The sequence below is a fragment of the Cetorhinus maximus genome, chromosome 1 (genome assembly GCF_964194155.1).
Source record: "Cetorhinus maximus chromosome 1, sCetMax3.hap1.1, whole genome shotgun sequence".
NCBI classification, from domain to species: Eukaryota; Metazoa; Chordata; class Chondrichthyes; order Lamniformes; family Cetorhinidae; genus Cetorhinus; species Cetorhinus maximus.
In genome coordinates, this window is record NC_135879.1 from 67,956,770 (window position 1) to 67,974,401 (window position 17,632).

Below are 17,632 nucleotides of genomic sequence, written 5' to 3' on the forward strand. Positions count from 1 at the left end.
TGGAGTTGCTGCTGAACGTTCTCAGCTGCGGAAGAATGCTCACTTTTGACAAGCTTTTCCAAATGTGTGGCTGCTTCCCTCAACCCCCCCCTCCCCCCATACCCCCACCCCCACGTACCCCACACCCCCACACCCCCCAACCCTCCCACACTCCCCAGCACGTGCTTCAATATTTTGTTCAGTCTGTCTGTGCTGCTTTGCCCCCCACATCCCCGTTATGTGCTTAAGTACTTAACCCAGCCTTACCCGCAGTGGAGCCCTTGTCCTAGCAGTGCACTGAAAGCCAGCTGGGGAAAAACGACTTGCCTGTGCCCCCCATAAATACACGGTGCCCATTCCTTGCTGTCCTATGGGCGATGCTCATGAGCACTGTGCAAGGTTGTGAGCGCTCACCTCTGAGTTCCCCTCAAAGTTCAGGTCCTCAAGTGCATGCCTTTTAAAGGCAGTTGTGAAACACGCTGTTCTGAAGTCACACTGATGTGGGTGGTAAATTTGATGTGGGGGGACGATTCCAGTGAGCAGGACATATACTGAGATGCTAAAGTATTGAAATAAGGTTCCGACGTGCGGTGGCGGGAAAGGCGACCTGCCATTGACGGGTGGAGCGGACGATCACAAACTGGTTTCATGACAGCTCGAAACCAATTTTTGGCCTTCTTGCCATATTGTCCCCCTCACCCACCGTAACGCCCAACAGCAACATGGTCGGAAAATTCCAGTCATAGTGTGGGACCTGTACGTCATTGGGAAAGAGGCACTGCGAGTGTAAAATGGCTTGATTGACATTTTAAGGCCTCAATTAGCTGTGCATTCCAGCTATGGGCATTTCTGGCTTCACTCCTAACCTGTCCCGGGAAAGATGGAATGAGGCACAACTCCATTTGTTGCTGTTTTCTTAGCTTGTCCTCCCCCACCAGATTGGGAAGATTCCACACTATGTTTGTGGTGACTGTGCATTAATTTTTTTAGGCAAGTTAGGATTATGATTCATATGCCAATGCAATGAAGAAATTTAAATGATTAAGCGTGTATAATTGTTGTTGCTACTTTTACACTGACAGTGAATTTCAAAATGCAATTAAAATAACTGTCTGTTAATCAATTCATAAATTGTCATGGCAATTCAGGAAACTTGAAGAAAAACATAGGCCTGAATTTTCACGCAGATGGAGAGGTTCTCTGTCAAAGTGAAAATGATGTCGGAGGCTCAAATCTGGAAGTCCCACCCCCAAATACGGCCCCCATCATCTTTACAGTCAGATGAGCAGAGGAGAGTTGACTTTGCCCATCCTCAATTCAGACAGACTGAACATGGAGGCTGCTGCACATGTTAAACTGCAGTTATTTTTGGTCGAATCCAATTTTGGCTAGTGGGCTGTCCAAAACACGACTTGTGCACTTTAGATTTATCAGGAGAAAGTTTAAAGTTAACAGAGTTCTTTAGAGAGGTAGGATTTTTTTTTTAATCAGCCCAGGAACAGCTTTCCAAGAAGTGGGCACCCTTTTGGAGAGGTAAGTTGCCCTTTGGGATTGTTAAAATTAGACATGAATGTGCGTAAAAAGTGGATAAACTCAGTGGGACTATCAAGCTCATTAGAATCATTAAGAGAGCTCTCAAGGGAACTGTCAAGCTGTCAAGTGGTTTAAATATCCTGGCCTTTAAATTCAAAAAGAAAGTCTGCCTGTTGAAAAAAAAGCAGTGCTTGCTTTTTCACTCTATTTGTTGACATAGCCTGAAGGTTATAATTATAGGATTTGTGCTGCATGACTGCTTTAACAACCTATCATTATCACAATGGGATGCCTATCAGTTCACAGTTTGATTGACAGTTCCAAGTGCTTATAAAGTCTTTGATGTGGAGCTGTTTGTTATAATAGATTAAGTGGCTGAAGGAATTTAAGTGTAGTAAATGGATCTTTATCAATGAGTGTTTTTTTAAAATAGTGAATTGATCAATAGACACTTAGGCCTGAATTTTTCGCTCGTGGTGTGTGTGCGATCGGCGGGCCTGGGAGCAGGTGGGAAATGGGCCACCAGCCACGATCGGCCTCTGGCTGCGATTTCATGCTGGCTGGCCAATTAATGGCCAGCCAACATGAAACTCGCGCTGAAATGCTCAGCGCTGCCAGGATAGGGGTGTGAAGAGGGCGGGTGGCGATGTAACCTAAGGTGCAGGTGAGCACTTTGAGAGAGCTCCCTGAAGGCAGACAGCTGCCCCAGGGAGCTGCAGACCCCCACAGGCTAAAGAACATGACAAAAGTGCTGTAAAATAAGTCCATGCAGCACAATCAAGCACCTGGAATCAAAGTTCATAAACAACCAATACCCAGATATCTCTTTCTATTTTATTTCCCAAAGGAGATTTCATCCCGCCCTGGATCGAAGTTTGAGCAAAAATGTGAATGCTGCCTGGGCGAATGGCCCATCTGCTAACCGTAAATGTGGACAGGCTACGGAGAATCGTCGTTTATTGCAGTATTAATGGGCTTAATTGCCTGCTTGTCAGCTGGCATGCTTCCGACTGCCGTGTGCGCCACCCCCGAGTGAAATATCGTGCGAGTGCGTGATGATGTTGGGAAGCTCCCCTGACGTCATCTCGCACTATCTCATGTCCATCCGGGTCAGGCGCGTGCCCACCTGCGGAACATAAAATTCTGGCCTGAGAACTTTATTCTATTTCCTCTGAGCATGGGTCCTGAGGTCTGCCTCTGGGGGTGCCAGGGTGGGGGCTGGAAGAGGGTGGGTGGGTGAATTGGCATGGAGGGTGTAAGGGCAAAGGATAGTGGTTGGGGGGCATGGGTTGGCACTAAGTTGGCATATAACCTGTTAAGTCCCATGGGAGGTGCGTGGGGTCATAGTTTGGCATGGAAGGAATTTAGGGATTCTAGGAGATTGGCAGAGGGGCATATGTTGGAATAGGGGCTATAAAGGACCATTGGGGGGGTTGGTAGAGGGGTATAGGTTGGCATAGATGCTATAAAGGGCCATGGGGTTGGTAGGGGGGCACATATTGACATAGGACCTATAAAGACTGATGGGGATGAATGGTGGTCATAGGTTTGCATGGAGGGTTTGAGGGGCCATGGGGGGGTTGGGTGGGGGTCATGAGTTGGCATGGGTTGGCATAAATGGGGCATTGGGATTGTATGGGGGTGAAGGGGTGTGAGGAGGTGAGGGTCATAGGGCTGTCTTTGTTTTATTTATTTTTTTGCAGTTGGGACAAAGTGCCAGATCAAAGTGCTGGCTTTTCACCCAGCCAGCCTCCGCACCTAGCAGCCCCTGTGCTGCCATCATATGTTGGAGTGAAAATTCAGGCCATAGAGTACCCTTGTAAGAGGAATCTTGTGTGTTTAGGAACCATCTCCCATTGCTAGAAAGTCCAAAAAGGACTCCTGATTCTAAACATTTATTAGAGACATTTTGGCATGTTTAAACTGCATAAGCCAAAAGAAATAAGTACTCACTGTAATTTTTACTCCAAAGATGCTGTCTACAATATACAGCTGTTTGACTAATTCACGGTTGCACCTTCCAAAGATACCAGCTCCAATTAGACCTGCCTTGGCTTTTCTTAAAGTGATAACTATCAAGATTTTTTTCCTGAACAATGTATGCTTACAGTAGGCATTAGACGTGCTATAATACCAGCGCTAATATTACTGAGTGTCAGTGTTCTCGATTTGGAGGTAATATTGCACTGTAATTGTTTTCTAAAGATTTAAAGCAAATTTGTGTCTTAACAAGTGACAGGGATTCTTGACATTATGATTATGTAACTTGGGACTTCATGTTTCTCTAACAGAACAAAGTTTACTGGATGCCTTATGTGAGTGTGGTCTCCATTCTTGGTGTAATAGCATCATTCTGCATTGGTCCAGGTAAGGTTTAAAGTAACACTACAGAGCAACTTTTTAATAATAACAGGTATAAGCATAATCATTAAGAACATTCACTGCACAGGGTGAAGTTATATTGTTGCTTTGATGTAAAGAATGTTCACTTTGCACTGAAGTAGAAATGAGAATATTGCCTGGAATTTCCATGATCGATCTCCAGTAGGGCATCAAAAAAACCCTGGAGAAATGATGTAAGAGACTAAAAATGGCTCTTTGTAGCACGTGAAAGGTTTCTGCCAATCCTTCATTGAAATTAGGGTGCGAAATCAAGAGAACCCTGTGGTAACTCAAGGCACATAATTCCAGAATCCAGTAGCAACCTTTCTGTGAAGCAAAGTGATGCAAGTGTCCTTGAAACAGACACTTTCACATCATTTGAGCTTGCCATTTTGTGGAATATAGCTCCGGTAAACTACAAGTCTAGACATCCTCTGTACTTTATAAACATATAAACATATAAAGTGTTGTTTTAAATGTTTTGAAAGAGTGACATTCTCACCTATGCTCTCAGAACATTTAAAAATTAATTAAAATTGAATGATCCCCTGCACACAGCTATAAACCCTCATCCATAGATGTACCTCTGACAAAGCAAACTTGATTTGGAGTAGGCATGAGGTAAAGTAAAAACTGAACCTCCTGTAAATATGCAGAAAGTTCATCAGCACCTGAAAGAGAAATGATAGGTTACCTTATGTCATGTTCTGGGTATGAGCTGGCAGGCACGGTAGGAGGGAACCTCCTCTGCTATGTATTGAGAAATTTATCTCTGATGCTTCAAGCAGAAGTCCTACAGCAAGTATGATCCAGATGCTGTAAGTTTGAACCACTTCTCTACCTACTGGTCTCAGACGCTAAATGTACTCCTGGCAAAAGTTGTGAAATCAAGTTTTGTATTGAGCTATAACCTTAAACAGCTAACAATGCATTCATACAGTGACTCTCAACAGGCTAGAGATTACTACTGATAGTAAAGCAGATCACTGCCCAGTTTTAATATCACATTTTTATCTCAAATTCCTCCTTTTGTCACATAACATGAATAACTTGTGAGTATACTTACAGGCAAAGTATTAATTAACCCTGCCTCCACATCTTTCAGCAGTGCTGATTATGGTATTGACTAAGTCTTAAGTTGTCATTTGATTTAGTTGTGTAACTTCCTCTGTGGCAGATCAAAATAGACCTGTAATTCCAATCATGATGTCTTTCTGTAAACATAATCAAAATGTGATTCATATACCCATATATTAACCATATTGTAACCTAACTTGGATGCATCTGAAATAGTCAGAACAAAAGGCTTTAGCCTCTCACTGACTTTCTAAATATGAATATATTATTTAAATCCATTTGTTAACTGACTATCCGATAGGGATTGCTATCAACAGGCGAGAAAGTCCAAAGAGGATTCCTGATTCTAAATGCTTATTAGAGACATTTGGCATTTTGTAAACTGCATACTTCAAAAGAAATTAGGACTCAGTGTAATCTTTCCCCCAAAGATGCTGTCTCTAATATATAGCTGTTTGACTAATTCACTGTTGCAACTTCCAATGATACCAGCTTCAATTAGACCTGCCTTGACCTTTCTGAAAGTGACAACTATCAAGATTTTTTTCCCTGTACAATGTATGCTTACAGTAGACATTAGGCATTAGAATACCAGCGTTAATATTGCTGAGTGTCAGTGTTCTCGATTTGGAGGTAATTGTTTTCTAAAGATTTAAAGCAAATTTTTGTCTTAAGTGACAAAGTAATAATCAAGAAATGACCACTGTAAGACAGAAAAATCCAGGCAGTGCTGCAGGTCACATCAGAAGAAGCTATTGCGTATTTAAATGGATCATTTTCAGGGTGGAAAACTAACTAGTGGAGTGTCCCAGGGATCAGTGCTGCGGCTTCAACTATTTATGATCTATATTAATGACTTGGACTATTGTAGCCAAATTTGCAGATGATATAAAGATAGGTAGGAAAGCAAGTTGTGATGAGGGTATAAAGAGCATGCAAAGGGATATAGATAGGTTAAGTGAGTGGGCAAAAATTTGGCAGATGGAGTATAATGTGGGAAAATGTCAGGTTGTCCACATTGGTAGGAAGAATCAAAAATCAGAATATTATTTAAATGGAGAGGGACTGCAGAATGCTGCAGTACAGAGGAATCTGGGTGTCCTTGTACATGAATCACAAAAAGTTAGCATGCAGGTACAGCAAGTAATTAAGAAGGCAAATGGAATATTGGCCCTTATTGAAAAGGGGATGGAGTATAAAAGTAGGGAGGTCTTGCTATAACTGTACAGGACATTGATGAGACCATATCTAGAGAATTGTTTAAATGTTGGTCTCCATGCTTAAGGTGGGACATGTTCAGAGGAGGAAGCAGTTCAGAGAAGATTCACTAGGCTGATTCCTGGAATGAAGGGGTTGTCTTATGAGGAAAGATTGAGCAGGTTGGGCCTATAATCATTGGAGTTTAGAAGAATGAGAGGTGATCTTATTGAAACATATAAAGATCCTGAGAGGGCTTGACAGGGTAGTTGCTGAGGGAATGTTTTCCCCCATGAGAGAATCTAGAACTAGTCACAGTTTCAAAATAAGGGGCTTCCATTTAAATAGGGGATGAGGAGGAGTTCTTCTCTCAGATGGTCATTAGTCTTTGAAATTGTCTTCCATGGAGATAAATGGAGGCTGGGTCATTCAAGGCTGAGTTAGACAGATCTTTGATCTCAACAGAGTCAAAGGTTATAGAAGGCAGGTAGGAAATTGGAGTTAAGGCCACAATCAGATCAGGCATGGTCTCCTTTGGTGGCAGAGTAGACTCGATGGGCTGAATGGCCTACTCCTGCTCCTAATTCTTATGATCTTATTAAAGAAGCAGAAGAGTCCCGAAGAGGAGAATGAAGGAGAAGCAGGCAATCAGGAAGGGTAGGTAACAATCAGAAAAGAGGTGATTGAGAATGTTGGGTAGTCTGATAGGAAAGGGGGAATCCGGGAACAGTGGGTAGTAATTGGAAAGAGAGCAATCGGAAAGAGTTGGTTGCAGTTAGGATCGGTGACCTTCACAGCCATAGACAGAGCCATTACTGTTGGCCTGCAGCTGGCAGAATTTTGTGACAGCCTCCTTTGTGAAATGAGGTCATGAATGAATGCCTGCTTTGATATTGTCTGGATCTGTAAATGCACATCATGGGGAGAAAAGAGCTATGAAGTATAGACACACTTGGCTTTCCTCACCTCTCATGAACTGATCTTCCAATTTCATGGGCAGGACGTTCCCCCCGTCGGGGGCGAAGTTGAAGGGCAGGTGCGCACAGGCGCGCCTCCGATCGGCGCTCCCGATCAGGGGTGTAGAGCCATTTTATGTGGGCGGGACAATAAAGGCCCGCCCAGCGTGACGTCCATTCAGAAGCGCTATGCTCTTCCTGTGTGGGCAAGGGGGAATCCCTAAACCCAAGAGTGCGCTCTTTCGCGCATGCACATGAAAGAGTGCACTCATCTCCCTGAGGCTAAGTGCAGCCTCAGGGAGATCAGATGTTCTGTCACAAATATTAAAAATAGAGAAAAAAAATTCCTGACATGTCCCCTCATGTGACACTGTCACATGAGTTGGGACATGCCCATAATTTTTTTAAAAACTTTAATAAAACTTTTTAAAGCAGACATGAAACATCATCCCACCCGTGGATGTGGTTTCATGCTTTTTATCTATTTCCCGCCGGGGCTCCTGGCCTGCCCGCCAATCTTAAGGTTGGACGGGCAGGTCCATTAATTAGTTTAATCACGCTGTCAATGGCTTCAATTGGCCATTGACCGGTTGGCGGGCGCACAGCTGATTTTGCTGCGCCCCCGCCTTCCGGAAAATTTAAATGGGGCGCGGTGACGTCGGGAGTTCTGCCCGACGTCACCGCGCATCATTTTACGCGTCGGTGAGCGGACCCCGCCCCCCGCTCGCCGACAGGAAAATCCTGCCCCAAGTCTGGGAGTGCCACTAAAAGGCCCACATTGTCTGCTTTAAGTAAAATAGTAAAAACTGTTGTAGGCAAAAAGGCTGTAAGTAAGAGAGCTGCAATTCTAAAAGAAAAATTAGGGCAAAACAGCAACAAAAATAATGCACCAATGAAAATGAAGGTAAATGTATGTGGCAAGGCAAAGAGCGCAAATTTTCAAACCAATGTTGAAATAAGTGTTGCCTTTAAAAAGCCAACACAAGAATGCTTTCTCACATTTCAGCTGGGTGAAAATGAAGGCTCCTCAAACATTGCAAAATTCACCTACTGATGTACATTATCCTTTCAAACTAAATCGGAGTGGAAGCAAGTCATCCTCGATCCCGAGGGACTGCCTAAGAAGAAAGAGATTCTTCACAGCAGTGGTTTCATTGAATTTGCATAACTGTTTCAAGATCGGCATTTTCTTAATGAATCAACATTTATAGATATATAATGTGGAAAATTAACTGATCTCTAACACAAACTTAAGCACACATGCCAAGTTATGACTTTGTTCTATATTTTTTCTTAAATTCTGCAGTTTTCATAAATTTCAACCATGCAATTCTTTCCATGTTATTCTATTCTCTCAGAAAAATGCAGGCCCATATAGATCAAAAATGATATTGCATAGAAAGAGGCAAGTGTGGACTTTAAGTATGGCAGGGTTGGAAGGTAGGGAACAATTGTAATTACACTCTTCTGCCAGTAATTATTTGATAAGGCACCAGGAGCAGATGAGATGCATCCTCAGATACTCAAGGAAGTGAGAGTGGAAATTGCAGAGGCACTGGCCATAATTTTCCGATCCTCCTTAGGCTCAAGGGTTGTGCCAGAGGACTGGAGAATTGCAAATGTTACTCTCCTTTTTTAAAAAGGGTGTGAGGATAAACTGAGCAACTACAGGCCAGTCAGTTTAACCTCGGTGGTGGAGAAGCTTCTAGAGACAATAACTCAGGACAAAGTTAATAGTCACTTGGGCAAATGCAGGCTAATTTAGGAAAGCCAGCATGAATTGTTAAGAGAAAATCGTGTTTAACTAACTTGCCGGAGTTCTTTGATGAGGTAACAGAGAGGGTTGATGAATGTAGTGCTGTTGATGTAATGTACACAGACTTCCAAAAGAGATTTGATAAAGTGCCACCCAAAAGATTTGTGAGCAAAGTTACAGCTCATGGAATAAAAGGGGCAGTAGCAACAAGGATACCAAATTGTCTGAGTGACAGGAAACGGAATAAAGGTGCATGGTTGCTTTTCAGACCGCAGGATGGTTTACAGTGGAGCTCCCCAGGAATTGGTGTTGGGACCCCTGCTCTTCCTGATATGCATTAATGACCGAGACCTTGGTGTACAAGGTATAATTTCAACATTTACGGATGATATGGAACTTGAAAGCATTATGATACATGGGGAGGAATACTGTGGAACTTCAAAAGTGCATAGACAGACTGGTGGAAGGTGCGGACAAGTGGCAGATGAAATTCAATTTGGTGAGATGTGAAATGATTCATTTTGGTAAAAAGAACAGAGAGAGACAATATGAAATAAAGGGTACAATTCTAAAGGAATAGAGGGACCTAGATGTATATGTGCTTAAATCATTGAAGGTGGCAGGACGGATTGAGAGTGGTTAACATGGCATCCTGGGCTTTATCAATAGGGGCATAGAGAACAAAAACAAGGAAGTTATGTTAAACCTGTATAAAACACTGGTTCAGCCTCAACTGGAGTATTGCATCCAGTTCTGGATGCCACACTTAATTTGGGAGCATGTGAAGGCATTGAAGAGAATGCAGAAAAGATTGACGAGGATGGTTCCAGGGATGAAGAACTTTAGTTAAGTCGAAAGTTTGGAAAAGTTGGGACTGTTCTCCTTGGAGGAGAGAAGGTTGGGAGGAGACTTGATAGAGGTGTTCAAAATCATGAGGGGTCTGGACAGAGTAGGTTGGAAAAAACTGTTCCCATTGGTGGAATGATCGAGAACTTGTGGCCATAGATTTAAGGACATTGTTAAAAGAAGCAATGGCGACATGAGGAAAAACTTTTTCATGAAGCGAATGGTTAGAATCTGGAATGCACAACTAGGGTCAATTGAGGTTTTCAAAAGAAAATTGCATTATTATCTGAAAAGGAAGAATTTGCAGGGTTATGGGGAAAAAGGCAGGGGAGTTGTGCTCAGTGAATTGCTCCTTCAGAGGACCAGCACAGACATGATGGGCCAAATGGCCTCCTGCTATGCTGTAACCATTCTATACAACACCCTGTTTATAAATAAAAACACACATTTAACCAAAGGTCAGGATGGTATTATGATAAAATTGATCACTTGGTTAAATTACTGGTGATATTAAGTGCTGAAGGTATTGGAGCGTTACGGGCCAAATATTCAGTGAATGCAGCTGAGCCCTCAATTACAACCAGTTTGCAAATGCTGGCAAATTGCTATTGAGTGAAATCGAGGTCTGAGTGCTACTGCATTTGATCATGCATACCGGCACGTTAGGAGCTCTTATATTAAAAGGACTGAGCATATTCCAGTGCTACCACATCACATCTGCGCTACACCACAGATGCTTGGTTAGAAATAACATTGCTGTAGAGGCTGTAGTCTGTGAATTTGTATGTTTAATTAAAGTTATTTCTGCTTGTCTTAATTGAAACTTCAAGCTTTTTGCACACTGCGACTGCAGCCATTCCGCTGCCTGCATTGAACCTGACAGAGACCAGCAAGAGCAGCAAAAGGGTTGGGACGTGATATGCAAGGTGTGCTATTAGGGCCCGCTGTTATGCAGCAGAGCGGCTCAATTATACTCAGTCATGATGGAAGAGATGTGTTGAAAGGAGGTTATGATCTCCTTCACGAGGATTTGCAGACAACATCTAACATCTACATGCCTTGCCAGTGGATATCAGATTCACCCTGTCACTAACTTTCTATATTTTCCAGTCTTTCAAGGCTAGCAGTGTCAATCTGTCATTATATCAAAATGGTTGGAGGTGCATTATCTTCAGCCAACAGCAATAAGGATAAAGCAACACAACCATAAAGATCACCTGGCATTCCCACAGTCCAAGAGTCATTGGTTGTACCAATCTTGCCATTCAAGAACCGATGCACTATGTTGTGCCTTGTGTGAATCAGAAAAGGATTTTATTCTTTCAAAGTCCAGCTCAAGTGTGGTCATCAACATAGAATAACGCAGACAAATGCTTGTTTCCCTGGAAATGTTGTGTCTTCAAGTCATTTGGCCATACCACCTTTATTTAAAAGGACAGCTCCTGGGAGACAAAGGCTGCCGTCCACTAACATGGATCATGATACTTTTGCAACTGGAGAGAGAGGTTATGCTACAGAGATAAACTCGTGCTACAATCCATTATCATAGATCACACCATTGCAACCTTGAAGCTGTACTTCAAATATGTCAACCATTCCCCTTCAGGGTTAAGAGTTATTGTCAATGCTAACATGCTTTAATTTCATTCTCATTAAGAGGCTTCACAATTGCAACTTTTTGAAATCTGACCTCTGAACTGTTAAAACTAAATCTAAGTGATTCCCATTTGGAAGAATAAATATTCTAGCTGGCTGCAGGATTTCACTGATAACTTGCTCAGATTAGAGTAGATAGCTCCAATTCAAGTGTTATCACCAGAACCTGTGAAATGGGCTACTTGCTGTAAGTGCAAAGATCAAGTAGCTCAGATGTTCCTAAAGCTTCTGCCTTGAATCTGAGTCAGTCACCGTTGTAGTTGACTGCCCCTTCCTGCTTCCTTGCACTTTTACTGTCGTTTGTGTAGGGATTTTAATGGTCTAATGTGATGCAAGATTGAGAGACAGTCTGCTGATTTGTTCCATCCCCAGATATACCATAGTGCTGGCAACTCTTATAGCTTTTCTACTGATCCAAATTAGAACAAAATTGTGAGCAGCTTTGAATTGTGTGAGTTACTGCTGCAGTGCAGATTCTGCACGATGAGCCAACATGTTGAAACCGCCTGAGAAAAGCGCCTCGGAAATTAGAGCTAAAAGTCTCTATGGAGCCTTCTCAGCAGTGTGACCATTGATGATAACTACGCCTGTTGTACCTCAGCCATGGTGAGATTGCTACAGATGCCATAGTCATTGCTATGTACCCCATGGCAGATTACAGTGCAGTATCATTTCAACCAAGACTGCGCAGATATGGTCAGTGGATTCCTCCATTCTCTTTCCCATACCTTGAAACATCTTACACATGGACACAAGGAAGTCATGTAGGTGACCCTCCTCAGAGAGCAATCTCCATTTATAAACAGTCCTTGAGGCTTAAATCCTTTGGCACTGCAGTAGAGATGGGAACTGTATTGATCCTTTGGCCTTCATCGCTTGCTCTCTTGACCTTGGCACTGTGACTAATCGTATCGTACGTCTTGAACCTCCAACTACATCTTTTAGGTATGTGTAGCTATGATGATGTTTAGTAGTGATAGCGATAATGGGATACTTGGTTGCTTTGAGTCGTTTGTTTGTTACTGGTTTGACTTCCATTTGTCGGAAAACACAAGCGACTAATTGACAGAAAGCATCTTCAAGCCCTAATTTCATTGCAAAATACAATATGTGAAGTTACTGCATTGTGACAAGTACTCAGTGGACAACATGACAAGTATATTAGCCATGAGCTCAGAGGAATGCTTTTAGTTTCAACAAGTTACATGCTCTCCTGGCTAATTCTTTTCCAGGATGACTGCCTTGAAACAGGCAAAGGCCTGTTTTACTTGTAAGTGTTATTTTTAGGCTCGGTCTCAACTCTCTTCTTATTCCCACTACAGATTCCACAGGCAAGACCAAGCTCTCCATTAAAACTGAACCATCTGCATACAGGATATATATGCTGCAGGGCGAACAATCCTTCCCAAGTTGTAAACTTGACACTAGTAAAGTATTCATTCCAGTTCAGAAGATTGAGGGCATTGGCCACTTCAGGTATATTTTGTAACAGGCTAAACTATTAATCAGGTTTATTAATGGATATTTGTTTCATAAATGATTATTTAAATAATCTGGGAATAGTTCATAAAGGGAAAAATATAAGCAAACAAGTTCATTAAGATCTTTAAAAACATCCCTGTAAAATCTGAGATAGTGTATAGAATCATAGAATAGATACAGCACAGAAAGAGGCCATTCAGCCTCTCATACCTGCGCCTGCTCTCAGCAAAAATAACTGACCCAGTCCCACTCCACTGCCTTTTCCCTCATAGCCCTGCAAGCTTTTTCTCCTTAGATAATTACCCATTTCTTTTTCGAAGTTTTCAACTGATGATTAATAGAAATAATTATTAATAGTGAAGCAATAAATCACAACAAGATGCTACTATCTTAAATTTTCATGTTAATTTACAACTTACTTGTCAAAAAGACTGTGGGAGAATTTTCTCCCCGTTGGGGGGGTTGAGCGGGAGTGGGCGCAGGCGGACACACAGCCAATCGCCGCCCATGATTGGCTGCGCACCGCCATTTTACCTGCCCAGCGTGACGCGCACCTGGAAGCACTGAGCACTCCCTGTGTAGGCGGGGGGAGGAGGCTGAGTCGGGGCCTATGCACAGAAGAGCGCAGAAATCTCCCTGAGGCACAGAGCTGCCTCAGGGAGTTTAATTTCATTGTGAAAAAGTTAATAAAAGATATCAAAAAAATTATTCGGACATGTCCCCTCATGTGACAGTGTCACATGAGCTGGGACATGCCTGTGAATTTTATTTAAAAATTTTATTAAAGTTTAAAAACCTTCATGAAACCTCATCCCTCCTGTGGATGAGGTTTCATGAAAAATGCGAAGGCTGCCTGGGCTCTTCGCCTGCCCGCCAACCTTAAGGTTGGACGGGCAGCTCTGTTAATTACTTCAATTGCTATTTAAATGGCCTTAATAAGCCTTTAACAGTTCGGCAGGTGCGTAGCCAACTCCGGTACACGTCCGCCAAGCTGAAGATCTGAATGACCTGCAGTGACGTGTGGGTTGGAGTGGCTTTCAGCTGCTCAGCTGGCGGCGGGGGGCGGGGGGAGTGGTGGGGGGGAGGTGGAAGAGGGTGTGGCCTTCAGCTGCTGTGCAGGGAGGGGTGTGGATTCAGCTGCTGAGTAGGGGTGGGGTCTGTGTTGGGAAGAGTGAGGTTGAGCATGATGGAAAATGTTTAAACAGTAGGAACTTTTTTTTAAGAAAAGAAAGCACCTACCTTTGGAATCAAGTTATTAGCATGTCAACTTACATTGTCATTTTTAAAAGGTCTCTTCAAATGGCTTTGGGGCAACTTCCTGGATTTGCCCTCCCTGTGGGAAACGTTGTGTACTCGCCCTACAGAGTTGAAATTTGAGTGTGCACTGCACACAATTTTCCAACTACTGTTTTAAAATTGGTGAGCAGCAACTCAAGGCAAAGGTCAATAGATTTTTGGGCTGTCAGGAAACTGAAGGAGGAGGTGAATTGGAAGATCAGCCATGACCTTAGCGAATGGCAGAGTAGGCTTGAAGGGCCACTCCTGCTCCTATTAATGTTCTTAGCATATACCAGCATTTGCAGTGGGTGGATATGTTACTTGTCAGAACACAAATTCAAACAATTAGACCTCCGATCTCAAGCCAAAGGGTTGACTTGTAACTAACTGTGTAATCCCCATTTAGAACAAGGTATTTTTTCAACTTATTTTAATCAAAGGGTAAGTTCACTGATCCTGCACTTCCAGTGAGAAGCCTGCTCAAAGGGAGTGCAAGTTGGAGACACCATACTCCAGTAGTGTAGCCTAATGTCTGGCCTGTGCTTCTACCAGTTCAGTTTCTAACCGGGTTCCCAGCACTAAAGAATTTAACTTTAAGAAAGAGAAACACGGTGAAAATAATTGTATCTTTGTCACAAAAAAAATCTCTTGTCCTATTCTGTTCTCATTTGTCTTCTGTACTTTCTTATCCTGTAAGGATTATGCAAGGATATTAGAAATTCACAAGAGCAGTGACAAGCTGTACATCTCTAGAAGCATACTGCATGCTACAGTTGCCTTATACAGTTCCAAATATATCCTAAGTATCCACATTCAGGCAAAGCATTCCTTGCCCTAGTTTTATTATGAGATAAATAGAACGTCACCTGTCTGCTTATATCTTTGAAAAAATTTAAAAATGAAACCACATTGGCACATGCACTTGTGATGGCTATTTGTCACAGAGCAATATATTGTTGGCTCTCATGGGAAATTACTTCAAATCTGACCTTTACTTCTTGGGCGGAACTTTACGTCAATGGGATTTTATGTTCCCGCCGAAGTCAATGGAGTTTTGAATGGCTCGCCGTATTTTACAGCCCCATCCTCACCACGATGGAGCCGTAAAATTCCCAGCCCTTGATTTTTTGTGGAGGTGGAGAGCACAGTTACATCCCCTTCCAGGTTCTTGGCTTGTCTGTTGTACCAAACACTTCTGGAGAAGAAGTAATGAAGTGTGACTCCTCTCTTCCTCACTCAATGCAGTAGGGTTTCCAGCACCTGAATAATTAACCTGATTCCTTCACTCTGTTAATAACCCGCCCTTCAAAAACTTTGCTCAATTAATAGATACACTGGCTTTTCTAACACCATATCAGCTGGCTTAATGCCACCTGATTGCAATTCTCCACAAATTTTGAGGATAATTGATTGTTTCATTTCATTGTCTGGCCTGCTTTCGGGATACACAGCCCACGTTTTAGCTCAAGTGCTAAGTTTGTTTCTTTGTACTGATCAGAGACCAAAATTAGCCCTCAGGTGATTTTTCAATACAATACCAACACAGGCCTATATTACCAGGGATATAATGCCAATAAAATAATTAAAAAGTTGAGAGATAGATAACAAGCGGATGGACGAAGGGGCCGAAGGTATGGTTGCTAAATTTGCTGATAACACAAAGATAGGTATGAAAGTAAGATGTGAAGGGGACTTAAGAAGGCTACAAAGGGATATAAGTAGGTTAAGTGGGCAAAGATCTGGCAAATGGAGTATAATGTGGGAAAATGTGGAATTGTCCATTTTGGCAGGAAAAATAAAAATGATGCACATTATCTAAATGGTGAGAGATTGCAGAGCTCTGAGTAATTAGGAGAGCTAATGGAATGTTATCGTTTATTGCTAAGGGAATTGAATACAAAACTAGCAAGGTTGTGCTTCAGTTGTACAGGGCGTTGTTGACACCTGGAGTACTGTGTACAGTATTGGTCTCCTTATTGAAAGAAGGATGTAAATGCATTGGAAGCCATTCAGAGAAGGTTTACCAGACTAATACCGGGAATGGTGAGGTTGTCTTAAGAGGAAAGGTTGGACAGGCTAGGCTTGTATCCACTGGAGTTTAGAAGAGTGAGAGGCGACTTAATTGAAACATAAGATCCTGAGGGATCTTGGCAGGGTGGATGTATGGAGGATGTTTCCTCTTGTGAGAGGATCTAGAACTAGGGGGCCACTTTAAAAATAAAGGGTCGCCCATTTAGGACAGAGATGAGGAGAAACTTTTTCTGTCAATGGAGAGTCTTTGGGACTCTCTTCCTCAAAAGGCAGCAGAAGCAGAGTCATTGAATATGTTTAAGACAGAGCTAGATAGATTCCTGATAAGCAAGAGAGTGAAAGGTTATCGGGGATAGGTGGAAATGTGGAGTTGAGGTTACAAATCAGATCAGCCATGATCTTATTGAATGGTGGAGCAGGCTTGAAGGGCTGAGTGGCCTATTCCTGCTCCTAATTCATATGTTTGTAGGTAAATCTTATAACACATGAAGAAAATAAGGTGTTATTGTGATTGGTTACACCGTTATATTATCATTAAGCCATTGCAGAAGCAGATAGAAATGGATGATTTGTGCGATGCCTTTACAATAATGTGTAAGATCTTATTCGTAGAGAAGGATATCTTGTTCCCAACCCTATTTTGTAAGTAAACAATGTTTTAAGGCATGGATAAAAGAAATAGCTATCATATCACAGACAAGAATTCTTTCTTGGCACATAATGTGGTGGCTAACTTGGTACCACAGACACACAATATTGATGGACTAGTAAAGAACAATTCGCATGTATGGTCCCAATCTCAATTAAACAATTCAAGGAGAGACTGAGCATTTTTTTAGTTCAGTAAAAAAAAAACAAAATTTCAGAAGGCAAATGACCCCCCGCCATTCCCAGTGCCGTGTCACACCCAGTCCCCTCGCTCCATTATCAGCGCCGTGTCGCACCCAATCCCCAAACCCCATTCCCAGCGCCGTGTCACACCCAATCCCCAAACCCCATTCCCAGCGCCATGTCACATCCACCCCCCATTCCCAGCGCTGTGTCATACCCAGTCCCCACCCCCCATTCCCAGCGCCATGTCACACCCGGTCCCCACCCCCCATTCCCAGCGCCATGTCACATCCAGTCCCACCCCCCATTCCCAGCGCCGTGTCACACAGTCCCCACCCCCCATTCCCAGCGCCGTGTCACATCCAGTCCCCACCCCCCATTCCCAGCGCCGTGTCACACCCAGTCCCCACCCCCCATTCCCAGTGCCGTGTCACACCCAGTCCCCACCCCACATTCCCAGCACCATGTCACACCCAGTCCCCACCCCCTATTCCCAGCACCGTGTCACACCCAGTCCCCACCCCCCATTCCTCGCGGGGGATTTTAATTGCACCCTCGAGGCCCGGGACCATCACGGTACCCAGCACCGCACGCTCGGTGTGAGTAAGTTCCGGGACCTGGTCAGGTC

The 17,632-nt window shown here is 43.1% G+C and overlaps 1 protein-coding gene across 2 annotated transcripts in view; it reads left to right on the plus strand.

The window, feature by feature from the left end:
- Nucleotides 1-17,632, plus strand: part of slc2a9l2 (solute carrier family 2 member 9, like 2) — a 461,881-nt gene that overhangs the window by 337,965 nt on the left and 106,284 nt on the right. For both annotated transcript variants that reach the window (XM_078541911.1, XM_078541919.1), the window contains exon 11: nt 3,804-3,879. In XM_078541911.1, the coding sequence (XP_078398037.1) occupies nt 3,804-3,879 (76 nt within the window). The remainder of the gene's footprint in view (nt 1-3,803; nt 3,880-17,632) is intronic.